General features: G+C 45.2%; 1 protein-coding gene across 2 annotated transcripts in view; it reads right to left on the bottom strand.

Moving 5' to 3' along the window:
- Positions 1-10: 10 nt before the first annotated feature.
- Positions 11-27,598, bottom strand: part of CPT1A (carnitine palmitoyltransferase 1A) — an 83,982-nt gene continuing 56,394 nt past the window's right edge. For both annotated transcript variants that reach the window (XM_077115447.1, XM_077115448.1), the window contains exons 10-19: positions 22,876-23,071; positions 21,253-21,441; positions 20,100-20,205; positions 16,839-16,955; positions 15,743-15,907; positions 6,298-6,432; positions 4,857-5,009; positions 4,044-4,157; positions 3,038-3,130; positions 11-2,307 (exon numbers count right to left, since the gene is read on the bottom strand). In XM_077115447.1, coding sequence (XP_076971562.1) covers positions 2,221-2,307; positions 3,038-3,130; positions 4,044-4,157; positions 4,857-5,009; positions 6,298-6,432; positions 15,743-15,907; positions 16,839-16,955; positions 20,100-20,205; positions 21,253-21,441; positions 22,876-23,071 — 1,355 coding nt within the window. In that variant the 3' untranslated portion in view covers positions 11-2,220. The remainder of the gene's footprint in view (positions 2,308-3,037; positions 3,131-4,043; positions 4,158-4,856; positions 5,010-6,297; positions 6,433-15,742; positions 15,908-16,838; positions 16,956-20,099; positions 20,206-21,252; positions 21,442-22,875; positions 23,072-27,598) is intronic.

The following is a 27,598-nucleotide window of genomic DNA, read 5'->3' as shown; positions in this document are numbered from 1 at the left end:
CTGTAGCAGACCAGGGTTAATTTTTTATTCATGAAACCCTACATCCACACTCTACATTCCTAAGACCTACACACTAGAGCGTATATGATATTTACATAGTGGACAATCCAAGATAAATTCAAACCACAGCTCCATCAAGACTGTGATTTGTTCCAAATTAAAATACATAATACTCTTACCATCCCCTGTCAAGCATACAATCAAGACTCTCTCCCTTCTTTTAAGGAGTATAAAATCGCATTTTGGTAGCTGCGCCAATTATTTAACAATTGCGTTTGAAACACTTAAAACCTGAGTGGCGAGCCCAAATCTGAGTGCTAACATGATTATACTCAAATTCACCTGTGAACATGATGATGGCACAGATCGGTGCCGTGGTCCGCAGTGTGCGACCAGCGTGGCTGAGAGCGGTGACAGCGGCTGTGGGTTCGTGGCCGAGGCCACGCTTGCCCTTGGCAAATCCCCACACCTCCTTGACCGTACACCATGGGTGATTGGGGGGTTGAGTGGCTGCTGTTGGTTGGTGGGTTTGTGTGTTTGTCTTTTGTTTACATTTCTTAAGGTTTTTAGAAGGCAAAAAAAAGTCCTTTGGCCCATTTTTTGGATTTTTACATTACAAAATATACATAAATAAAATGTGCGTGTGCCTTCCAGCAAGCGCCTTGGTCTCCTAAAGTTCAGCCCTCTTTTTTTTACTCCTGGAGTGCAGAACTCTTGAGGAGGTGAGCCCAACAAGAACAAAGTGGTCAGAAAAATAAATACACAATTAAAAAAGTGGACATTTAAGCTTATCATTACAGCTCTCGAGGCAGTGGGAATTTCCTTCCGTGATACTTAATTTTTACATTAAATACTGAAGACAATTCAGTGCATAATCGTTGTTCAGCCTGGCAGACCCTTTCGATAAAGGCACTCTAAAGGCGAGGACAGGCTGTGTTGACATCTAGCACCCATTACCTGCAAGATTCCAAAGAATGACTGAGCACGTTGCTTCCATCCACTCTCCACCCCCCACCCTCCCACCCCCATCTCCTTTGGATTCTCAACAGGAGGTTGCTGGCAGGAGGCAGCTAGACTCCCCTGAGCCTCTGCAGTTGTCCTTGGGTTTTATTTGTTTTGCAGGGGCCAGTACCATGCTCCATGCTTCACCCTCTCATCTAGGTAAACAGTGATATTATATAATATTATATTTTATTCTTCAGTGAGAGAGCATGCCATTTCCTTTGGCAACATGTGAAGTCACAGGGCCACTAATTTCCTTAAATAATTCAATCATATTTTAGTTATACAATACAAGCCGATGCAAAGACTTGCCATCATCTCTCGCTCCCCATCTCTGATATGTGCCAGTTTGTCATTTAATTATGATGGCAAAGCATTCCAATTAGGAAAACCCAGCACAGCTGACTTCCTAACGGGGCTGGGTCTTTCTCTAGGTACGGAAAACCAGAGGAAAACAGTTTATTTAGGGTCATCCAAACTCAATTCAGTTGGGAAAGGAGTAATACATCCACAATTCAGAAACAAAGACTTTACAGAAATAAAGGACTCTTTCCCGCAGTCTTCCTCGCATCAAGGGCCTTTCGTTTTTTAAGGCACTGGGTTTTGAATATGGGCAAGGTTTCTAAAACAAGGGATGTGGGATTCGACTTGCTTGAAAGATGGAGAGGCAAAGGCAGAGTGACAAACTCAAGGACAGAGCTACCCACAGAGACAAGATACTGTGACCAAAAGCACAGCTTTCTCAGTTACTGCATTACACAAGGGTGAGCTGTGATGGTTACCATCGCCAACTCAAACAACCCTTTCTTCTTTGGCGCAACAAATGCTGATAAAGTTATATGTCCTCGCAAGCTAGATGCTTCCTCTCCGTTGAGGAGGCATGCCATTTCCTTTTGCAATACGTGAAGTCACAGATCTGCTAATCCCTTAATTCAACCATACTTTAATCCCTTAATAAATACAAGCCGATACAAAGACTTTAGAGGGACGTTATCAAATGTTCATGAAGTTAGGACGTACGGAGAAGTAGTAGGTTACACCTCGTATGGTGGAGGCTGCTGTTCTAGAAAAAGCGAATCACCGAACCCATTATGGAAGGAAAACAACTGAGTTTTTCAAGGGCCATTTTTCATCCTGCACTACCATCAGGGTTGATACTTAATTTTCATTTGGTTTTATCGGAAGAGTCCATGTTCCTTCGGAGCAGTGCCAATGGAATTACTTTTTGGAATTAGAACTGATCCCAAACAGGGTGATGATGTCACTCATTGCCTGCTTCAGGTGCTTCCCGAAGCGATGCGAATCCTGTCATTTAAAAATAAAAAAATAAATAAACAACATTAAAAGGTGGAAATTCCCGCATTTCAAAGCCTTTTCATTAAGCCTATTCTTAATCCAACTCAAAGAATTAAAATTCGTTTGGCCAATTCTCTAATCCTTGACCGAATGGTTTAATCACCAACATACACATTTTGGAGAAATGTTTCGGGTAACAGTGACCAGTTTTGTTTGTGTGGGTGTGTTTTCATCAGGGCTTCCCCTAATGTTAAAGCATTGCATCTGACACAACTAGTCAATGAATTTCAGTTTTTTTCCTGTTAACAGTGACTGTCAGGTTACATACAATATGGAAAAGGATTGAGTGTACCCTACTATGAAAGGGTCACTCATCCCATTCACGAAAGGACACTACAGCCCCCCTCGCGGCTACAATGTATGTATTCATATTTCTGAACCTGTGCTCACTACTCTTGGTCCACCCTCCAAGTGTTAGAAAGTCAAAACATTTTAGAAGCACTCCGACATTACTTAAGATTACAAACCGCCGCTATCTGCAAAGATGAACATTTTCAACCAATAAGACATATTTCTTTAAAACCAGGTTAAGCGAATTTTGAAATTCATTAATTTCAGAAGGCCCAAGCCAAGTAGAAGTAGATAACTGAATTGATAACTTATGCCCAATTCAGGATGAGACATGCTTAAAAAAGATAAAAAGTGAAAATACTCCATCTTTAGAAAAAAGGGGACTTACTGTCTCAGGGCAAGAGAACTTGGAAGATATGTGGAAATTGATGAGATTTTCTCCCACGAGAATGTATGATACACCATAGCCGTCGTCAGCAACCTGTGTGCAAAATAAGTTTAAATTTAACATTGGGAAGTGACATGATGCGAAAGGGAATTTTTTTGTTTGTTTTTTAGGTACATGGTCCGGGAATTGAACCCGGGTCTCCTGCACAGAAGGCAAGCAGAAAGGGAACTTTTTATCATAAAAACCCAAGCCTGTCAACGGCACCTATATTAATCATTAGCAGGAATGAAATGAGACAAAGCGGAGTGTCAATGTCTTGGAGATTGCAGATGGGGTGGAAGGGTTGTCCTGGAGGTTGCTCTTGCACATTGAATAGATATCACCTTGTTCAAGATGTAGTGGACAGGCTGGAGGGAACTGCCTGAAAATATAGAGCTGTGTTCCAGTAGCCATGTTTCTTGAAGATGACTGTATAATGATAGCTTTCACAATGTGACTGTGTGATTGTGAAAACCTTGTGTCTGATGCTCCTTTTATCTACCTTGTCAACAGACAAGTAGAACATATGGAATAAAAATAAATAATAGGGGGAACAAATGTTAAAATAAATTCAGTTTGAAATGCTAGTGATCAATGAAAGGGAGGGGTAAGGGGTATGGTATGCATGAATTTTTTTCTGTTGTCTTTTTATTTCTTTTTCTGAATTGATGCAAATGTTCGAAGAAATGATCATGATGATGAATATGCAACTATGTGATGGTATTGTGAATTCCTCATTATATATGTAGAACGGAATGATCAAAAGTTAAGAATGTTTGCGTTTGTTATATTTTTTAAAAAATTAAAATAAATTTTTTAAAAATAATCATCAGCAGGAATTCCTTTGTACTGGTACACAAACCATATTATCAGAACTGAGATCGCTGCAGCCGAGCAGCGGATGGGCGGCCACAGCCCTGGGCTTGGGGCTGGGTGCTTGGGTTCCATGACGCCCCTCTTTACTTACCGGTCCAAAGCCCCCTCCACTGGACACATAATCTGGATTTCTCTCCAAGTCAAACAGCTCCACCTGCTGCTGAGGGGTCTGACTGGTGGACAGTCTCCAAGGTTCAGCTAAAACCTATCGAGTACAAGAAGGACCGCGGAATCAGGAAATGCTCAAATGACACATTCCCTAAATCCCGCGTTCTCCTGGGACCGAGAAGCCCTGCTGCAGAGAGAAGAAAATGTGTGCTTCGTCTCCTGACTGTTTTAGATTGAAGAGGCCCATGTCCCCGAAGGTCTCGCTGGTCTAGGGAACTATGTGTACAGAGCAGGTAAGGGCATCAGTCGGGGTCCAGAGCAGCTAACAGCATCTCAGACAAAACTGGAGGTGGCTATATATAAAGATTTGGGATGGAGATGCTACGCTGGAGCCCATTTGTACCAAGTCCCGTGCGCAGGCCACCTGTCCAATTTTCAGGAATTTTTCAAGCCGGTCATTCAACACAGCCATCAGTAAAAAATTAAATTTGATAAACTTTTAATTAAATAAACTATATTTAAAACAAAGGCAACAAATACTCAGAACTTATCACTTCTTGATGCCCTTTATATATTTTCACAATTATATGTGCTCTCGAGGTTATTTCCATCTATTAAGTCAGGAGGATAAATCTGACAGCAAAGCATTCTGGGGCACTGAAGAAATGCAACACCAAATCCACAGCTCAAAATTCCCATTTGTATTACAACCACGTCCCAAGACCCCACTGCCTGATGCTGAGTTTGGGTTCAGTGCATATGTTTGAGTCAACTGTCCTGGGAATAAGCGACTTACTTCCTTAAGGAAAGGGGAATCCACAGCCAGGTATTTGGACACCACGTAGAGGCAGAAAAGGTGACGATCGATCCCAGAGCCAATCATCGCCAGGCGGTACAGAAGCTGATGCTTCTCAGATGCAACCTTGAATAGTTTCAGCCTCTGCTCAACCTAAAGAACAAACAACGGGGATGAAGCACGTTGGACGTTTTAGGCGAGGCAGGGCAGATCTCAGCCTTAATAAAAAGTTATGGGCTTCTTTCGCTACAGCAGCAGGAAAAGGGAGCGATTCCGTCTCCTGATGGGGGACACCTCGCCAGAAGCCCCACTGGCTGGCTGCCCCCTTCTGTTGAAATGTGTCCCTGCCGTGCAGTGTCCAGAGGCCACAGAGGGGTCACTGTTGGAGACACGTGCTGGGTGCTGGGTCCACCCTGCAGCCTGCCTGGTGTTATTTCCCCCCTTACACAAACGAGGTCACGAAGCGGGTGGGATAGCCCGATTTCAACATGTTTCATGAGCCTCGCATTCTCGCTGTCTGAAAATGAGGTTCCGTCCCCATCACCTCGCTGCAGTGCTGTCGTGGGTGGCCAGAGAACCTCCGAGAGGTCTGGCTAGCTCTGCTCAAGCAGTCCTTCTGGGCTATAAAGCTGACCCCAGAGAGGCTGCTTCTGGCTCTTTTCGGCTCCATGAAGTGAATCACAGAATCAGGGGGGATACAGATCTTTGTAGGGAGAGGCCACCTGTCTACCTACTCGAGACCCAGTCTTCAAATGTGCTTTTTGAAGGCATCTAACGATACATCAGAGCCACTGCCTATCACAGCACCAACAGCTTCCCTCTCCATGGAGCTGAAAGTCACTTGGGAGGGAGGTTCCCCGCAGAGGAAAGGGACTTTGGCCGCATCTCCTGGGCCAGTGAGTGTCCTTGTTGGCTGGCATCAGGTGTGTCCAACCCGGGCCATTTCCTAGCTGTGTGGTCCAGCAGTTTGCTAAACTCACCTGAGTCTCTGTGTCCCTATCTGTGACAGTGAGCTGACCACGCTGCCCAGGTCACAGCCAGGATTTAAAGACAGTGCTAGGGAACCCCCAGCTCAGAGCCAAGGGGCTCAGTGCTGGGCTGGGGGCAAGCAGAGGGTCCCAGGATGGGTGCTATTTCCTAAACCAGAGCCCCACCATTTGGAACTTTTCCTTAGCACCCATTTACTAATCCTTCTATTGCATTTTTTTCTGACTTAGAGCCTTTTAAGAAGTGCCACCTGATCTATAGACATTATATGGAAACGGGATGCTCCGTGATACTCCTTTCTTTGCACACAGCTCGGAGGATATTTTTTAGTACTTTCCCATTCCTTGAGAGACGTGGAAGGAAAACACCGAATATGCCTCTGCTTTGGAGGCAAGAGTACGACTGGACGGCCATCTCAGGCTTCCTTTCCAGACCGCGTGCAGGGCGCCCTTACCGTCTGCGTGGGGTCCACCATGGCGCGCACGAAGGCGCACGACTCGTTGGTACAGGAGCGCACGGTCTCTGTCCTGCCCTCGCGGAAGAGCCGCGTCATGGAAGCCTCGTAGGTCAGGCAGAACCTGCCCATGTCCTGGGAGAGGAGAGGCAGCGTGAGAGAAGTCCGGGCAAGCTGGTGCCACCTTATGCCCAGGACGCGATCGGTTAAGGTCAGCAAGGAAAGCCGCCGTTAGGGTCAGTTCGGGTCTCAGCCCCGACGGGCGCTCTGCGGGCGCGGGGAGGTGGCACGCGGGGGCGGCGCTGGCTCTGGGGGCGGCTGCGGGAGCGGGGGCTTCCCTTCGGAGATGCAGGCAGAGCCCATCACACACTTTCCTGCGTTCCACACACCTCGGCTTCCGTTCCCTTTATGGGAACTTATCCGCGGGGAGGGAACGCAGGGTACACCCAGATGTGCAGTCAACAGCTGGAATGGCTTAAAGATACTTGGCATAACTGAAGACACAGCCTCACGTCTGGATGATGCCCAGAAGACTCCAGTAGAGAAGGAAGGATAGGGGCTGCAACAGAGAGAGGATGGGTGCAGGAGGAAGGTCCGTGAGCGGGACAGTAGAAGGGGGTCCCGGGCACAGATAGGGGGGTCAGCCCTAGCCTGAAGCATGGACAGCCCCCCCCCCCATCAGAAAGGATGAAGGACACAGCAGAAGGGAGCAGCTGGAGGAGGGCTGGCAGGTGCTGGGGCAGCGGGAGCAGCTGGACGATCTCTTCTGAAAGCTTCCATTTCTCAAGGAAAGAAGAAGGGTCACTGGCTGAGAGTAAGGATGGGGGAGGCACTGGAGTCTGGTATAGGAAATGTGGAATGGAGCTTTAGGGGAGTGGAAGAGAGAGTGCACAGGGTCCCGCTGGACACCAGCAGCATGGGGGGTTTCACAGTGGCCGCTGGACTGAACCAAGGTGATAAGCCCTCCTGCTGGGGGAGGGGGGCCGGGAGTGAGGGGCAGGGTGACCTGGAATCTGTGTCCAGTGAAGAGCAAAGCAGGGACAGGGAAAGGAGACGGAAGGGAAGCGAGTGGAGGCCCCCGTGGAGCTGTGGAGGCAGCATGCCCCTGGAGCTGAGACTCTGGAGGGGCTGAGATGACCAGGGCAGGTGGGGGGGAAGCAGTAGGTGGCAGGACAGAGAGGCGTCCCAGAGGGCAGGCGTTGTCTGACCCTGTTGCTGTGGAAGGAAAGCACCCTGTATCCCAGCCTCCGAGGACTGACAGCCTGCAAAGGTCGAGGCTGGCCATAAGTCTAGGAGACGGGGCGAGGCAGGCAGCCTGTGCTGGGACGCTGGGGCTGTGTGGGCAGGACTCGGCTTCACCCTGTTGACCTGCGAACTCAGGCCCCCTACCCTCCCGGAGGGGGAGAGGGTACAGCCTGCAAGAGAGAAGGACCCCGTGGAGCCAAAGGCATCATGCCCGGAGAAAGGACACCAAGATCGCCTGTGGGGACAGGAGGGCGTGCAGTCACTGGGCAGCAGGGCTTCCTAAGGGGTGACAGCACATTAGGGGCGGGGCCAGCTTGCGTGGCTCCAGGGGGCAGGGGACGGGGCAGGAAGACCCAGGAGCGGGCACCTATGGTGGCCCAGGAGCAGAACCACCTATGGTGGCCCAGGAGCAGAACCACCTATGGCATGGTTCTGTCTCCAGCCTCGGGGTCCCTGGCATGACGGTTTCCATGGTTCCCTCGGGGCCCAGCACAGAGACCTGGCAATTCATAATCTTCTTCCCTTGATACATCAGTAATTAAGTCTCCTTTGGCTGGTGTCCAGGAGGAACTCTAATGCCTGGTTCTACGGCAAACAGAGTTGAGAGTGAGGTCGCATATTTATAAAATATCCCTTCTGTCTCCCTGTGAGAGATGTTTCCAATGGGGTTCATTTTAAGAAGAGGGGAGGGAAAGGAGGATCCAAGGGGCAAAGTATGTATTTTGTATTTTAGCTATTTAATAAAGGCTAGCTAGGGTGATGCGACAGTGGCTCAGCAGGCAGAATTCTCTCCTGCCTTGCCAAAGACCCAGGTTCGATTCCCAGTGCCTGTCCATGCAAAAAAAAAAAAATATATATATATATATATAGGGGCAGGTGATGGTGGCGCAGTGGCAGTTTTTTGCCTGCCATGCCCAAGACCTGGGTTCGATTCCCAGTGCCTGCCCATGCAAAAAAAAAATTTTTAATAAAAAATAAAGGCTAACTTTATTTATGGACACTGGAATGTCATATAATTTTCACATTTCACAAAATATCCTTCTCGCCTTGATTTTTTTCTCCTATTTAAAATTGTAAAAACTATTCTTGGCCCAAGGGCTATATAAGGACAGGACAAGGGCCAAATTTGGCCTGGGGGGGTCACAGTCTACAGACCCCTGTAATAAAGAATCGAGTTGCACAACTGGTTTTATGACTTAAACTTTTCCACATAATATGCCACAGACATGGTTTAATAGTTATATAATATTCCAGTGTATGAAAACACCATAATTTAACACAGTTCTTACTGATGACTTTTCAGATTGCTTCGAATGTTTACGGAGCACAGGCTGATGTATATCTTCGTGTATGTGTCCTTTCTTTACGGCTACAATTCTAAAAATACATATTTATGCCTTTCCGGTAGAATTTTCTGGCCATGTGATCCACGGTGCTCATGGGTTCTTTCGGTTAAGTGCCAGGTTGAGAATCAACAGCTGTGTCCGAAAATCCTCACCTCAGGATATCCCCACCAATGCAGAATTAAAAAATGTCTTCCAAATGCACAGGCAAAAACTGAATCTTGCGTAATTTGCTTCTATTGAATTCCAGGTTAATAATGTTTTCTTCCCTTGTGAATCACCAATTTCTGTTCTGATTCCATTTTTCTATTAGACGTCTTTATTTTTTTTCACAAATAGAATCATTTAGCTAGTTTTCTCAGTTCCATTCACTGATGATTCGTCCATTCTCCCTCCACTAGTATTAAACACCTCCCTTATCATGTACTATATTTATGGATCTATTTTTTGCATCAGTATTACCCCATTTTAATGACCATAATTTTCTAGTTTCCCTACTTTAGGCTCCAAAAGAACAATCTCCACTGCTCCAAACACGACTTTACTACTTTTCGTTTTCAAAATGTCCCTGGTTGTTCTCAAATGTTAACTCTCTCAGATGAACTTATAGGTCAATTAGTTTAAAAAAAACGATAATAACAATAAGGATTAAAAAAATAAATAATGGGGGAATAATGGGTAAAAAATTGGGTAGATTGCAACACTAGTAGTCAATGAGAGGAAGGGATGTGGGGTATGGGATTGTGCTGGTTTGAAAGGATGTAAGTCCCCTAGAAAAGCCATGTTTTAATCTAAATCCCAAAGGCAGAATAATTCCTATATTCAATGCTGTATGTTTGAAATCAGATCATCTCACTGGAGATGTAACCCAATCAAGAATGGTTGTTAAACTGGATTAGGGGAGATGTGTCTCCACTCATTTGGGTGGGTCTTGATTGGCTTACTGGAGTCCTATAAAAGAGGAAACATTTTGGAGAATGGGAGACTCGGAGAGAGCAGAGAATGCTGCAGCACCATGAAGCAGAGAGTCCACGAGCCAGCGACATTCGAAAATGAAGGAAAATGCCTCCCAGGGAGCTTCATGAAACAGGAAGCCTGGAAAGAAAGTTAGCAGATGATGCCTTGCTTGCCAAGTGCCTTTACACTGAGAGAGAAACTGTGACTATGTTCGCCATGTGCCTTCTCACTCAAGAGAGAAACACTGAACTTTATCGGCCTTCTTGAACCAAGGTGTCTTTCCCTGGATGCCTTTGATTGGACATTTCTATAGACTTGTTGTAATTGGGATGTTTTCTCCGCCTTAGAACTGTAAACTACCAACTTACTAAATTCCCCTTTTAAAAGCCATTCTGTTTCTGGTATATTGCATTCTGGCAGCTAGCAACCTAGAACAGGTATGTACGAATTCTTTCTTTTATTTCTTTTTCTGGAGTGAATCAAATGTTCTAAAAATGATCATGGTGATAAATACACAACCATGTGGTGATATTGTGAGCCACTGATTGTACACTATGGATGGACTGTACATGCGTGAAGGTTTCTCAGTAAAAATTGTTTAAAAAAAATCAATTGGTCAAGCGCCTTTCCTAAAATCATATTTAGATCTCTATGTTCGAATGAAACTTATAAGCGGTGAACATTCACCTGTCTACAACGCTGAGTCTTTTTATCCAAACTCCAGCCATCTCTCGCTCTCCTGGAGTCCTCTGCATTCCTTGGGATGGCTTCCAGGCTTTTCTTCAGAGGTCCTATTCACTTCACAAATGAATGCCTGGGCAACTTCGAGTTTCCTTTCTAGTGTCCATTTTATTTTCAACTTAGCTGTTGTTGGGAACCGAGAAGGATACTGGTCTCTGGCAAATTCTGCACTGGGCCTCCCCCTCCAGTGCAGCACTTGTTGTAAAAGCATTTCTCCTGCTTCCTCTCTGAGCTAACACGCGATGTTCCTTTGGCTCAATTATCCTGTCACCTGCACTGGCTGCACGTAGCAGTAAACCACTCAAGAGCAGTAGAGGTGTCAGAAGCCTCCTGTCTTTCTGGTTTTAATGGGACTGTCCCACATTTTCACCTTTAAGCTATATGCCAGCTACTTGAGATGTGACGGGACTTATGCTAAGCAAGCAGCCCTTTCCTAAGAGTTGTCGTCAGGAATGGATAGTAAATGTTGAATGCCTTTTTAGTACCTGTTCTAGTTTGCTAGCTGCTGGAATGCAATATACCAGAAACAAAATGGCTTTTAAAAAGGGGAATTTAATAAGTTGCTAGTTTACAGTTCTAAGCTAGAGAAAATGTCCCAGTTAAAACAAGTCTATAGAAATGTCCAATCTAAGGCATCCAGGTAAACATACCTTGGTTCAAGAAGGCTGATGAAGTTCAGGGTTTCTCTCTCAAATGAGAAGCTCATGGCGAACACAGTCAGGGCTTCTCTTTCAGCTGGAATAGCACATGGTGAACACGGCATCATCTGCTAGCTTCTTCTCCTGGCTTCCTGTTTCATGAAGCTCCCCGGGAGGCGTTTTCCTTCTTCATCTCCAAAGGTCGCTGGCTGGTGGACTCTGCTTCTCGTGGCTGTGTCATTCTGCTCTGCTCTCTCTGAATCTCTTATTCTCCAAAATGTTTCTTTTATAGGACTCCAGTAAACCAATCAAGACCCACTCAAATGGGTAGAGACATGTCGTCACCTAATCCAGCTTAACAACCACTCTTGACTAAATCATATCATCTAGGGAGATGATCTGATTGCAGTTTCAAACATAACAGTATTGAATAGGGATTACTCTACGTTTATGAAATGGGATTTTGATTAAAACATGGCTTAAAAAAAAAAAAACATGGCTTTTCTAGGGGACATACATCCTTTCAAACCAGCACAGTATCTGTTCTAGTTTGCTAGCTGCCAGAATGCAATATACCAGAAATGGAATGGCTCTTTAAAAAGGAGGATTTAATAAGTTACATAGTTCTAAGGTCGTGAAAATCTCCAAATTAAAGCAAGTTTTAAAAAATGTCCAAATCAAGGCACCATCAAAGGGTTACCTTCACTCAAGAAAGGCCAGTAAGTTCAGCATTTCTCTCTCAACTGGGAAGGCACATGGTGAAACATGACGATGTCTGCTAGCTTTCCCTCCAGGCTTCTTGCTTCATGACACTCCCTGGGAGGTGTTTTCCTTCTTCATCTCCAAAGGTCGCTGGCTGGTGCACTCTTTGGTTCTCTCATACTTCTGTCATGGTTCTGTGGCTCTCTCCTCATTCTCAAAAAGGCACTCTCTACAAAATGTCTCCTCTTTTATAGGATTCCAGTAAACTAATCAAGACCCACATAGAACGGGGTGGAGACACATCTCCATCTAATCAAGTTTAATACCCACAATTGACTGAGTCACATCTCCATGGAGATAATCAAGCTTCCGATCTACGGTACTGAATAAGGATTAGAAGAAACCGTTGCTCCCACAAGATTGAGTAGGATTAAAACATGGCTTTTCTAGGGTACATACATCCTTTCAAACCAGCACAGTATCTCTTAGGATGATTATCTGCTTCTTCTCTGACCTAGCAATATGATATATCATCAGACTCACAGATACTAAACCATCTTCCCATCCCTGGGGTTATTCTTTTCCTATACTGGTAGATTCCTTTTGCTAAAAATTTATTTAGGGCTTTTAGGCTTACATTCATGAGCAGAACTGGTCAATGGCTTTCTTTTCTCTTTTTTTCCTCTCTTGGTAGTTTCTATCAGGTTTACTGGCATCATAGTGGTTAAAGACAAAGGTTCTAGAACCAGCCTGGGAAATAGCCTTGCCTCTTACTAGCTACAGTTTCTCAGGCAAGATGCTCCACCTCACGTGTGGACTGGAGAAGGAACAGTACCTGGTTGGGGCTGTTGTGAGGGTTAATCCTTGCAAAGTACTTGGCACCTGTCAGGGTCAGGTTCACGTGTCAACTTGGCCAAGAGGTGGTACCTGCTTGTCTGGTTGGGCAAGTGCTGGCTTGTCTGTTGCAATGAGGACATTTCATAGAATTAAATCATGATCACGTCAGCTGCATCCACAGCTGATTCCATTTGTAATCAGCCAAAGGGACGTGTCTTCTGTAATGCATGATGCTTAATCTAATCACTGAAAGCCTTTTAAGGAAGATTCAGAAGAGATAGGCTCTCTTCCTGCTTTGGCCTGCAAGCCTCCCCTGTGGAGTTTGTCCAGACCCTCCATCGGAATTGTCGGCTTCACAGCCTGCCCTGTGGATTTTGGATTGCGTTCCCATGGTCATGTGAGACACTTTTATAAATTTTATATTTGTGAGTGTTCCCTGTTGATTCTGTTTCTCTAGAGAACCCTAACTAATACAGCACCATAGCTGTGGCGGCTCAATGAAGGTCATTATCACCAGTTCTGTGATGGGAATCAGGCAGTTTCCTTCCCTTCCGACATCTCTAAAGCTGTGAGCTCTTCAAAGCCCCGAGCTTATCTAGACCACATCTGGGGGCTTCTCCTGATGACGTCTCGTGTTCATCCACGTATACTCATCTTCTCTTGAGTTCGTTTCGCTAATTTGTATTGTCATAAAAAATAATAAAAATCTCATCGAGGTTTCCAACTTCATTACCATAGAACATGGTGCTCTCTTAAAATCTTCTTTGCAATGCAGGCGTAACCCACTTTTTTGTGTCACATGCACAAAGTTTGCCTGGCGATTCTAAAACGCAAGCTTATTCTTCCCAAGACCTGGTCTCTCGATTCTATTATATCCTCTAGTCACTTGATCCATCAAAGACACAAAACTGAGTTAAAGTCTCCTACAGTCACTGTGCTTTGGTCCAATTGCTTTTAGTTTATGCCTTTCACTGAGGATATTATTTGGGAAAATAAAGCTTCATGCTTGCTGTAATCATTTTTTCTTTTCAGGAATACTTTTAAAATTTTATTAGAGAAGCTATAGGTTTATAGGAATATCATGCAAAAGGTACAGAGTTCTCATATACCGCTCCCCACAACACACTCAGTTTTCCTAATATTAACACTTTGCATAAGTGTGGTACCTTTGTTTACAAATACATGAAATAAATCACTACAACTATACTGTTAACTTTAGCACACTGTTTACGCTGTGTTATACAGCTCTATGGGTTTGGAGGGGGGGTAACTTATATGCAACCTGAAATTGCCTTTCTTTTCCCTTTTCAAATATACAATTCAGTGGTGTTAACTTTTTAAAATTAAATCCCCATTCCTTAAAATGCCTCTCCATCCCATAACCAGTATACTAGTTTCTGACTCTATGAATTTGCTTATTCCACTTATGTCCAAGCAGTGCAGCCATATGATATTTGTCCTTTTGTGTCACAATCACGCATAAGAACTGTATCATCAACAATTCTGAATGTGGTTTTGGCTCGTGAGTTCTAGTTTATCTGGTATCGGTACTGTCACTTTTGCTTTTCTGCATTTCCTTATTTTCTTAAGTTCAGTGATAGAGGATGTGGAGCCCATAGGTGTGGAGCCCACAGGTGTGGAGCCCTCAGGTGTGGAGCCCACAGGTATGGTGGCCACAGGTGTGGAGCCCACAGATATGGAGTCCACAGGTGTGGAGCCCTCAGGTGTGGAGCCCACAGGTGTGGAGCCCTCAGGTATGGAGCCCACAGGTGTGGAGCCCACAGGTGTGGAGCCCACAGGTGTGGAGCCCTCAGGTGTGGAGCCCACAGGTGTGGAGCCCTCAGGTATGGAGCCCACAGGTATGGTGGCCACAGGTGTGGAGCCCACAGGTGTGGAACCCACAGGTGTGGAGCCCTCAGGTATGGAGCCCACAGGTATGGTGGCCACAGGTGTGGAGCCCACAGATATGGAGTCCACAGGTGTGGAGCCCTCAGGTGTGGAGCCCACAGGTGTGGAGCCCTCAGGTATGGAGCCCTCAGGTGTGGAGCCCACAGGTGTGGAGCCCTCAGGTATGGAGCCCACAGGTATGGAGTCCAGAGGTGTGGAGTCCAGGGTTGCCTACCTGGCTTCACCTGGAAGGTGACATCTGGGGGATCACCCTGGCAAGTGGTTTCCCCTCTCCAGCCCTCAGCTTCCTCACCTGCAAACAGGGTAACGAGTGCCTCCCTGGCAGGCTGGGCATATGGGGAGGATGTGTGCAGCACACTTAGACCAGTGTGGGACACAGGGCAAAACTCCCACAGCAGCAGCTCTTACCACGTGGACACAACACACTGCAAAGCAGCCCTGGGTTGAACTAGAAGTTCTTGGTGAGACACCAAGAATCTCTTGGGCCAACGCCACTGTCATTGCCACGGCCCCTCTCCTGGGTGGAATGCTCCTTCTCGTGGGCTCGGAGCCCCACGCAGATACATTCTGCATGCTCGGGCTGCTTCCTGGGACAGGGCTGCCCCATGCAGGGCAAACTGGGATGCAGGGCCCGAGAAGCAGAGGGAAGTAGGCCACCGGTATACAGGGACCTCATCAGGCCCAGAGCACCCCAAGGCCACTCGGCAGGTCCCCAAGTGTGGAAAAGGAAGACAGAGTTGAGACGCATTAAGTAATCTGCCCTGAGTGCTTCCACTTTACTAGACTCCAGGATTTGGGACATACCTAAGGTTTAGTTCTCCCAGCAGACAAGCCCTCCCTTTGCTTCCTGCCCCCGAGTCTCCCTGTCCTGTGAAACTCAGGGAATTTCTCCAGCCCTGGGCGTTCTGCTGACCCCATCCCACCTGGACCACAGGCTCAGCCGGCAATCAAGACCTGGTGGTGCTTTTGTCGCCAGCAGGTGCAGGTCTTGGGTCTCTCCCAACTGTGGGGTATGCATCTAGGAACCCCCCAGGCAAGCACTCGCCACCAAAGCCGGGGGCGGGGGACCCTTACCCTATAATGAGCCAGCTGCAGGGAGAGCTGGATGAAGGCATCTGGGCTGGTTCGACACTTCTTGATTACGCCTTTACCAAAAGTGTCAAATGGAAAGGAATGGAAATCCACATCATCTGCCAGAAGGCTTGCACTGTTCAGGGAAGTCTCTATAACCTCTTGACACTTAAGAGAAAGAAGGAAAAAAAGGTTTAACTCAATGGAGGAAAAGAAACGTAAAGACACACACCCAGAAGAAAATCAGAAGCTAGTTTTCAGTGAGGCAATGGAGTTGTGACCTAGAAAACCACATACATCTCAGGCTTTCTCATCCTTTCCACAAAAGATGATCCAGGAGCCCCAATGTGGTATCAACATGGCCCCGGGGGGGGGGGGGGCGGTGCGCTGCCCCAAGCACTGAGAACGCAGGCAGATTCCCAATAGGACTCCAGAGGACATTTCTAGCATTTGTGGGTTTTGTTTGCTGGAGCCCACTGATGCTGTGCCATGGCAACCAAGGAGGCAGCGTGACAAAACTGGTCAGCTGCAAGGACCCTAAGCCACGTCAGACTCTCTGCAGAATACCTGCCAGCCCTGAAACCACAGGACTAGCAGGCGCAAGCGGACGAGACCGCAGCACTAGATACAGTAATTTACCGCATCGGAAATGATCTCTTGGGGCCCCAGGAATTCCTGCTCGGAGATGGTGAGCTAGGATTTGGTCTTTTCCAACCCTAAAATTCCTTTCCAAGTGGGCCCCAACTGAACGCTCTACATCGGAGAATCTTCAGAGGAACGTGGTGTTCTAAAATTTATAAATTAGCCATTTACAGTATTTCAACTCCAGACCACATGATTATACTTGGCTTGGCGTTTTAGTTTCTCCAATTAGCAACGGTTGCACTGGAAATCCCACCGATAATGAGAGCAAAAGCGGAAGGCAGAAGAAGAAATATCCACTCTGGCTCCCACGGGATGATATGAAAGGGGCTGCAGTGGCTCCATGTTCCGGGTGAAAATTGCCTGGGTGGATACATTTCAGGAGCACAGCTGGAAAACAAGGATGGGAGCTTTTGACATCCACCTCCTTCCCGGGAAAATAGTAAATGAGACTTACTTCTTCTGGGATTTGCCACTGTAGCCTGGTGGGGTAGGGGATGCTGGGGTTGGTGTCTCCCTTGCAGTGCCCGTCGTCGGCGTAGCGGAGCTGCAGGCTGTCGGTGGCCATCACGTACTGCCAGGGATGGAAGGGGGGTGTGTCAACGCAGCACGGGTGCTACCCTTAACAAGGGCTACAGAAAACTTATTTGCACCAAAAGCAGACAGACCCTTCTTCTTTAACAGAGAGATTTTAGGGACTTAACAGTGCAAAGGGAACACCAGAGCAGGTGGTTTTTCTCCATTTTAGGGAAGAGAGAAGGGAGGCCCTGACAGGTTCAGCCACCTGCTCAGGGTCCCACGTCCAGTGAAAGGAGCAGGGCCAGGGGTTAAGCCCCGTGGTGACGCCACTCAGGGCCTCCTGCCAGCGTGGGCATGTGCTCATGGGGCATTTACGGTGAGCCCGGGAGGTGTGAGTGCTAGACCCATTTGTATCGGTGAGAAAACTGGGCCCCAGGGAAGTGAATGGACTTGCCCAAGCCCACGCTCTGTAGTGAGCCAGGACCCAAGCCCAGGGGACCGCTCTCTTTTCATGCAGGGTAAGGATTCCAAAATCTAAATCAATAAATTGCAAGTTCAACTTATATATGGAACACACTCTTCAGTGAGTCAGCAACTCCACCAAGCACCCAGGATGCTGTGAACAAAACAGTCAAGAAGCTCTGTCCTTCCCTAACAGGTAAAGAGCTGCTTCATGACCCAGCAACCCCACTCCTAGGCATATACACAAGAGAAGTTCCCAAAAAGCTGTACACGGTTGTCCATAGCTGCATTATTCTGAGTAGCCCCAAAGGTCCATCAACCAATGAACAGAGAAATGAAATGGGTTATGTCCATACAGTAGAAGATTATCCATCCATAAAGAGGGATGAAGGAAAAAAAGAAAGGAAGGAAGCACCGATGCATGCTATAACATGCAAGAGCCTTAAAAACAATATGCTGAGTGAAAGAAACTGTTCTTAGAAGGCCACATATTCCATGATCTCATTTATATGAAAAGTCCAGAACAGGCAAATCCTCAGTGAAAGAAAGCAGGTGAGGGGCAGAGGCTGGGAGAGGGGAAACGAGGAGTGCTATCAGATAGAGTGTTTCAGCTGGGGTGACGAGAATGTTCTGGAACTGGATGGCGATGATGGTTTAGTAACACTGAATGCACCAAATGACCCTCACTTACATGCTTTAAAAGGGTGGGTTTTATCTACAACGTCCAGATGGGTCCATGGACCAGATAAGTCCTGAAACCTAGAGGGCCCAGTCTCTCCAGAACATCAGCTAGTTCCATCTCCCTACCCCATATTATCAACAGCCCCTTCCAACATGAAAAAGTTCAAATGGCCATAGCCCAAATACTGCTAAAGAGTGGGAGAAAGATCAAAGGTGATGGTTGAGTTACACAGAGAAGGTAGGGTTTAACAAATGAGTATGATTGCTGAATCATTAGACTGACATTTCTTTTAGTCTCCAGTATCTTAGAGCAGCTAGAAAATAAAAAAACACCCTAAAATTGTAGAATTGTAACTTATACCAAACTCTGAAATCTGTTCTACAACAAATTGTTGTGATATGCTTTGGAGTTTTTTGCTTTTTTGTATATATGTTATTTTTCACAAAATAAGGGGAAAAAAGTTGATTGTGATGATTAAAAAAAATCCCTTCTAGGATACAGATTGTGCAACAGGACTGAATGTAAAAACTCAGAAATGGACAGCACAATACTACCTAACTGTAATACAATTATGTTAAAACACTGAATGAAGCTGCATGTGAGAATGAGAGAGGGAGGAGGGCTGGGGGCATAAATGAAATCAGAAAGAAAGATAGATGATAAAGACTGAGATGGTATAATCTAGGAACGCCTAGAGTGTATAATGATAGTGACTAAATGTACAAATTAAAAAAATGTTTTTGCATGAGGGAGAACAAAGGAATGCCATTACTGCAGGGTGCTGAAAATAAATGGTAATGAATATTTTAAAATTTCAACTTATGTGTGAGACTAAAGCAAAAACTGTTTATTTGGTACAAAATTTTTATTTTGACTAGGGCATTTCCTAATATAACTTATGTAGACAGCTTAATTGAACACCATAAGGTACATGGAACCTTGAGTAGGACATGAGATTTTGTGGGTTTGTCCAGAGTGATGCCCCAATAAATCCCAAGGATTTGATCAGTGAATAAAAAGGTATTTGCAAAGAATGGCGAGAAAGGGAGAAAATTTAACTTCCCCAAGTTGAATTCTTGATATTCTCATAAGCAGTGCAGATACCCAAAGCAATAGGCTGAGCCCCTGATCTTGGGGTTTGTTCATATGAAACTTAACCCCACAAAGGATAGGCTAAACCTACTTAAAATTAGGCCTAAGAGTCACCCCCAAGAGACTCTTTTGTTCTCAGATGTGGCCTCTCTCTCCAGCCAACACAACAAGCAAACTCACCACCCTCCCCCTGTCTACATGGGACATGACTCCCAGGGGTGTGGACCTTCCTGGCAATGTGGGACAGAAATTCTAGAATGAGCTGAGACTCAGCATCTAGAGACTGAGAAAACCTTCTTGACCAAAAGGGGGAAGAGAGAAATGAGACAAAATAAAGTGTCAATGGCTGAGAGATTCCAAACAGAGTTGAGAGGTTATCCTGGAGGTTATTCTTACACATTAAGTAGATATCACCTTGTTAGTCAAGATGTAATGGAGAGGCTGGAGGGAACTGCCTGAAAATATAGATCCGTGTACCAGTAGCTATGTTTCTTGATGATGATTGTATAATGATATAGCTTTCACAATGTGACTGTGTGATTGTGAAAACCTTGTGTCTGATGCTCCTTTTATCTACCTTGTCAACAGACGAATAAAACATATGGAATAAAAATAAATAATAGGGGAACAAATGTTAAAATAAATTTCTATTAAATGGTAGTGATCAATGAAAGGGAGGGGTAAGGGGTATGGTATGTATGAATTTTTTTCTGTTGTCTTTTTATTTCTTTTTCTGAATTAATGCAAAAGTTTAAAGAAATGATCATGATGATGAATATGCAACTATGTGATGATATTGTGAATTCCTCATTATATATGTAGAACGGAATGATCATAAGTTAAGAAGGTTTGTGTTTGTTTGTTATATATATTTTTTTAATTCATGCTAAATAACCAGACAGATGCGACCAATTCGAATCAGCCTGGCGTCCAAATCTGCACGCCGGAGCTGTGCGAACTCACCTCCCACAGGTGGCCCACGATGGGCGCATCCGCCCACGAGTGCTCGGCGTTCAGGCCAATCTTGCCATTTTTGAAGACGACGAACGTGAAGGACTTGTCAAACCACCTGCAGAGGGTCAGAACGTCAATGCAACCCCCAGGTATAAAAAGACACCAGCTGGCAGACACTCTGTACTTGCCTGATTCTGAATGAGTGTCTCTCCTTGGCACCCCCCAACCCAGCAGCTAGCAGCGGATGGAATAACACGCATGCACCATGAGACTAAAAGGATCAGTAAGACTCAAGGTCATCCATTTCTTCCCTGTTCCAGACGCCCAGGGAAGCGTCTGTGCCCTGCAGACTGGACAGAGAACAGGCGGTCGCTGTGATGGAGAAGGAAAAGTGGTGGAGAGGGATGTCTGGTCGTGCATAACACGCCCCACATCATCAGATCCAGCCCCCATGTGGAAGGTACGGCCTCACGTACACACCTGGCCAAGGAGCTCCCAGGAACCGGAGCGGACCCCACACCCACCGGAATAATTAAATATAATGAAGGTAAGAAACCAAATGACAATATAGGTGCAACCCCAGCCTGGAGATTCTGAGAAAGCTCTGCCCCACATCCGAAGGAAATGGCAATTAAAAAGGTACTGACTAGTACATAAAACTCCTAGATGAAAATGTAGGGAAACATCTTCAGAATCTAGGGATAGGCAGTAGTTTCTTAGACTTTGCACCCAAAGCATAAACAACAAAAGAAAAACATAGATAAATGGGACCTCCTCAAAACTGAATACTTCAGTGCTTCAAAGGACTTTGTCAAAGGGGTGAAAAGGCCACCAGCTCAATGGGAGAAAATATTTGGAAACCACAGACCCTCGCCACGGCCTTTCTTTACCTGCTCCCAGGTAACGGCGGCCCCCGTTCTCACGGGTGTCTCCCAACAAGGGGCATCATGCACAGAGACGGCAAGACGCAAATTTGCTTATGCAGTGTATCTGTGTATGCATGTGTGAGTTGGTTTTGTCGGAGAGGAGACATCTATAACTTGCCTTTTTATGCCAACCTTACTCCCTACAGTATGGACACTTGCGGCTGGCTGCTGGCCCATGTGGAATTCCTTCCAAGCTTACAGGCAAACCAATGGCTGTCAAAAGAAACTTGGGATACCTGTCGAAACACTGGCCATGCAGGAGAGACTTGGCATAGGTGTCCATGGAGGTATCCGGATCTTCCTTTTTATATCCTTGCTCACTTTCATCTAATGTCACGAAGAATGCTGCTTTTTCGATTGCATCCAGGGACTGCTTATTTTTCCCACATCCAAAATAAGCCTGGCGACACCTGGCCCAGGGCACTCTGTGGTCAAGATCAAAGACAGTTAAACACAGTTAAACGCATAGCCATTTGGCGACCTGTTCTTACACGTGGTATCTGCAGTGGCAAAATAAAACCCTGATTTTTTTTTTTTTCTGGAATCTGTTTAAGGAAAACGCCATGGGGATGATCTTCGCTATCTGAAATCATCTGATTCCAAGCTGGCTAGACCGCAATGCTCATGGGCAAGGGCCCGACTGCTTCCTGCCATTTGTTTCGGAGCAGAGGGAAAACCACGGCATGTCATTTTTGTTCAATTAATGATACATGAGCGAGTGAGTGAATGGATGAATGAATGAATGACAAGAGGGCAGAAAAGGCCCCCGTCAGTGCAGCTGCCTGGGAGCAGCAAAGGAGCAAAACGCTCGTGACACTCCTTCCGGCCCCCCAGCCCCACCATGGGAACCAGGCTGGGTAGGGTCCCATGTGCCACCCGCTGTGCCAAGCCTTTCCCGCGTTCCCCCTCACCGGTCACGGCTCTGCCATTCCTCAACCTTCAGAGGTGGAAGCTGAGGCACAGAGGAAAGGGATGCCTGGCCCCAGGGATTGGCTAACCTGGGGCAGGGATATACTTCAACCCCAGCTGGGACAACCGCGTGATGCTGCCTGGTGGGGGAGCCTCTTGGGGTCAGATCCATCCCCCTCTTGCTGGGGACGCCCAGCACCAACCCAAGACTCGCTCCCTTCCTGAAAAGCCCGTCCTGATCTCTGCAGAAGTCACTCATCACTGCCCTGCCCGCTACATGCCACCCCTGCTGTCACAGCCAGCGGGCTGCTACAACCCCGTGGCTCTCAGCTGGGGGGCTGCGCTGGGCAGTCTGGTGACACTGGTTGTTACAACTCGGAGCCAGGGGTGGGATGGGACACCCAGTGGGTGGTGGCCAGGGACGCTGCTAAACCTTCTACAACCGACAAGACCGGCCCCACCACGCAGCATCACTGGGTCCAAACAAATGCCAACCCACAGCGGAGGCCGAGAAACCCTGCTGTGATTACTTGTGCAGGTGGCATCCTGGAGTAAACAAACGCCTCTGTTGATCATCTTCAGACGAGGCAAGGAAATTTAGCCCTAACAGGAATTCCCTGCTCAAATCCCTTCGGTTTTCCAAATTAATAAACATTTTGCTGACAGCCCCGTGACAAAGTCCAATTCCTTAGATGCCCTGGTATTCCACCCCCCCCCCGAGAGATGATAGAGGTCACCCCCCGAATTCTGACTGTTCTGGCGGCCAACGCCGTGGTCCACTGGTCGGGGGGACTTCGGGGCAGAGCCAGCAGGGGCCTGAGCCTGTCCTGCATGCCACCTGGGCCCACACCTCCCCTGTGGGCGGGCGGCTGGGTGAGCAGGAAGAGCCCCACAGGGCTTCAACAAGACCACCCCAGAAATGGGGCAGCAATGACGGAGCAGCAGCCCACCTGTCCCCAGCTGTGAGCGCCGCCAGCTTGGCCTCTCCAGCCTGGGGCTCGGAAGGGTCATCCAGAATCCTCTGCATCTGCTGCTCAATTTCTCGCGGCTTCAGCAGCCTCCCGTCATGGTAGAGCCAGACCTTGAAGTACCGTCCCTTATGGTACACGACGATATGCCTGCTGTCCCTGACGTGCTGGATGGTGTCTGTGGCATGTTCAGAGGGACAAGGTCAGAGTGGGGCCAGGACAGTCACCCCCACCCCCACCGCACCCCACTTTCACAATGCCAGGCCATGTCCTGCTCTGTAACTACTCACCTTGTCTGAATGCGACCCTCTCCCCAGGCTTTTTAAATGATTAAGTACAGACGAGCTGAACTCGTGAGTTCAGCCCTGCCACTCATTGGGCAAACGACTTAAGCTCTCTAAACCTCAATTTTCTCATCTATAAAATGGATAATCGTTTCCCTTGCCTCATGTGTTTGTGCAAGATCTAAACGGCACTGTCCATAAAGCATTCATTTTATCAGGTAAGCACCAAAAAATGGTGTAGTTAGTTCTCATGAACTGATGACAAGGCACCTCAGACTATGTTCTTAGAAGGGAAGTGGAAAATCACTGAAACTGAGACCATCTGTAAAAATGTAAAGGCACCCCAGAGAGAAACTTAAAAAGCTTGAACATATCAGGAATATGGTCAAGTGAATCTATTCAACCTATTCAATCTATCTACCGAGTCTCCCCAAGTACCATTTGGTACAGGGCACACAGGGATGGCCAAACAAGGCTGGCACATGATAAAGGAATAATCAAATATGATGAGAGTAAGAAAGTAAATGACAATATAGGTGCAACCCCAGCCTGGAGATTCTGAGAAAGCCCTGCCCCACATTCGAAGGAAATGGCAATTAAAAAGGTACTGACTAGTACATAAAACTCCTAGAAGAAAATGTAGAGAAACATCTTCAAAATCTAGGGATAGGCAGTAGTTTCTTAGACTTTGCACCCAAAGCATAAGCAACAAAAGAAAAACATAGCAAAATGGGACCTCCTCAAAACCGAATACTTCAGTGCTTCAAAGGACTTCGTCAAAGGGATAAAAAGGCCACCAACTCAATGAGAGAAAATATTTCAAAACCACGTATCTGATAAAGGGCTTGATATCTAGTATATATAAAGAAATCATACAAGTAAACAATAAAAAGATAAACAACCCAATTTAAAAATGGGCAGAAGATATGAATAGACATTTCTCCAAACAGGAAATGCAAATGGCTCAGAGGCACATGAAAAGATGCTCAGCTTCACCAGCTATTAGGGAAACGCAAATCAAAATCACAGTGAGGTATCATCTCACACCTATGAGAATGGCTGCTATTAAACAGGCAACTACAAGCCTTGGTGAGGATGTAAAGAAACTGGACACTTATTCACTGCTGGTGGGAACGTTCAATGGTACATCCTCTGTGAAGAATGGTTTGGCGATTCCTCAGGAAGCTAAGTAAGGCAATGCCTTATGACGCAGCAATCCCCCTACTTGGGAAACCCCTGGAAAAGTTGAAAACAGGGACACGCACAGATATCTGCATACCGGTGGTCACAGCAGCATTATTCACAATTGCCAAAAGATGGAAGCAACCCAGGTATCCATCAACCAATGAATGGATAAACAAAGAGGAGGTATATACATACGACGGAATATTATCCAGCAGTAAGAAGGAATGAAGTCGAAAGCACATGACAACATGGACGAACTTTGAGGACAATATGTTAAGTCAAATAAGCCTGACATGAAAAGACAAATATTTTATGATCTCACTGATAGGAACAAATTATAATATGTAAACTCATAGCCACAAAATACAGAATAGAGGTTACTGGGAGACAGAAGGAGATGAAAGAATGTGGAGTGGTTGCTTAATATGTGCAGAATGTTTAACTAGAGTGAATTTAAACATCTGGAAATGGACAGATGTGACAGCAGCATGTTACTGTGAGAATAACTAACTGCTGAATGCTGAGGGACTGTGGCAGACAGAAGAAATTTAGAGTCACGGATGTCACCAGAAGGAAAGTTGGAGGTTAAAACCCAGGAAAGTGTAACAGCGGATCCTGTGGTGGACGATGTCCCTGATTAATTGCACAAATATTTTAAAAGTTTTTTTGTGAACCAGAGCAGAAGTATGACACAATTATAAGGAGTTAATACTAGAGGGGTTTTGAGAAAAAAAATGTACCTATTGCACACTGTAGACTATGGTTAATAGCAACATCTTAATATTGTTTTTATCAACAGAGACAAACGTACCACATCAATACTACAGGTCAATAATGGAGGGGGGGATAAAAGAGATGGGAAGATTAGGGTTTTCTTTTTTATTTTTATTTCTTTTCTGGAGTAATGAAAATGTCCTAAATTTGATCATGGAGCTGAAGGCACAAGCGTGTGATGACACTATGAACCTGTGATTGTATACTTTGGATTGGTTTCTATGCTGTGGAAATATATTGCATTAAAATTGCATTAAAACACTAAAAAAAAAAAAGGTTCTGGCTCGGTAAAGCAGGGGATACACCAACAGTCATTCTTGATCTGATTTTTTAAAAATATGTTTAGCAAACCAGGAATAAAGTAACTTCCTTAAATAAAGAGTTTCTACCAGAAACCTATAGTAAATGGTCATTTGAAGCCTTCACTTTGAAGTGAGAAATAAGACAAGAATGTGTACTGTGACTACACATATTTTACATTATGCTAGATCTCTGAGCCAATGCAACAAGGTAAGAAAAAAATAAATGAGATTGGAAAGTCTCTGCAACTATGGATAACCACATAGATAATTAAAGATAATCTATAAACTGTTTAAGTTAAAAAGAATGCAGTCACATTGCTAGCTATATACAAATTCAAATTATAAAACTAATTTGCAATTGAATACCCCAGCCACCACCAACTCAAAAAATACACTGAAGAGGAGGAATAAAAATAAGGTACACAGACAAATTTAAAAAATGTTTTTGCATGAGGAAGAACAAAGGAATGTCATTACTGCAGGGTGTTGAAAATAGGTGGTAAGTAATATTTGAAAATTTTAACTTACATGTGAGACTAAAGCAAAAAATGTTTATTTGGTACGAAATTCATATTTTGACTAGCGCATTTCCTAATATAACTTATGTAGACAGCTTAACTGAACACCATAAGAACATGGAACCTTGAGTAGGGCATGAGATTTTGTGGGTTTGTCCAGAGTGATGCCCCAATAAGTCCCAGAGTGATTTGAACAGTAAATAAAAAAGTATTTGCAAAATCCCCATTGCAGAATGGTGAGAAAGGGGGAAAAGTCAATTTTCCCAAGTTGAATTCTTGATATTCTCACAAGCAGTGCAGATAACCAAAGCAATAGGCTGAGCCCCCAATCTTGGGGTTTGTTCATATGAAACTTAAACCCACAAAGTATAGGTTAAGTCTACTTAAAATTAGGCCTAAGAGTCACCCCCAAGAGAACCTCTTTCGTTGCTCAGATGTGGCCTCTCTCTCCAGCCAACACAGCAAGCAAACTCACTGCCCTCCCCCTGTCTACGTGGGACATGACTCCCAAGGGTGTGGACCTTCCTGACAACATGGGACAGAAACCCTAGAATGAGCTGAGACTCAGCATCAAGGGATTGAGAAAACCTTCTCGACCAAAAGGGGGAAGAGAGAAATGAAACAAAGTGTCAATGGCTGAGAGATTTCAAACAGAGCGAGAGGTTATCCTGGAGATTATTCTTATACATTAAGTAGATATCACCTTGTTAGTCAAGATGTAATGGAGAGATTGGAGGGAACTGCCTGAAAATGTAGAGCTGTGTTCCAGTAGCTATGTTTCTAGATGATGATTGTATAATGATATAGCTTTCACAATGTGACTGTGTGATTGTGAAAACCTTGTGTCTGATGCTCCTTTTATCTACCTTGTCAACAGATGAGTAAAACATATGGAATAAAAATAAATAATAGCGGCAACAAATGTTAAAATAAATTTAGATTAATATGGTAGTGATCAATGAAAGGGAAGGGTAAGGGGTATGGTATGTATGAATTTTTTCTGTTGTCTTTTTATTTCTTTTTCTGAATTGATGCAAATATTCTAAGAAATGATCATGATGACGAATATGCAACTATGTGATGATATTGTGAATTACTGATTATATATGTAGAATGGAATGATCATAAGAAGGTTTGTGTTCGTTTGTTGTTATTTTTTTTTTAAATAATAATAAATTAAAAAAGAATGTTTGTTGTTATATTTTTCTAAAAAATTTTTAAATTAAAAAAAATAAGGTACACAGGAATTAATCTAACAAATGATGTGTAAGATCCTCATGGAGTAAATTACAAACTATTATTAAAATCGTTTGGTAAGAAAGACCCAGATAAACAGATGATTACACCATGCTTCTGGACAGGTAGGCTTTATATCACAAGGATGGCAATTCTTCCATCAGTCTAAATATCTGACAATCTACAATGGGAGAATTTCATAAAATGACTAGCTAATCCCAAACTGCATGTGGAAGCATGACGGGCCAGGATGGTTTTGAGGAAGAGCCCAGTATAAGAATGAGGGCCTTTAATCCAGTATAGCTTAATGTAAGGCTTGGCTACATCGTAGAATATAGTAAGCAGATAATCAAAAAGTATTAGGAAAGTCCTCTGCGGGATGGGAGAAAAAATATGGAACTATTAA

The sequence above is a fragment of the Tamandua tetradactyla genome, chromosome 9 (assembly GCF_023851605.1).
Source record: "Tamandua tetradactyla isolate mTamTet1 chromosome 9, mTamTet1.pri, whole genome shotgun sequence".
Lineage (NCBI taxonomy): Eukaryota > Metazoa > Chordata > Mammalia > Pilosa > Myrmecophagidae > Tamandua > Tamandua tetradactyla.
Note: the sequence above shows the minus strand (reverse complement) of the source record. Positions and strands in the feature narration are given on the sequence as shown.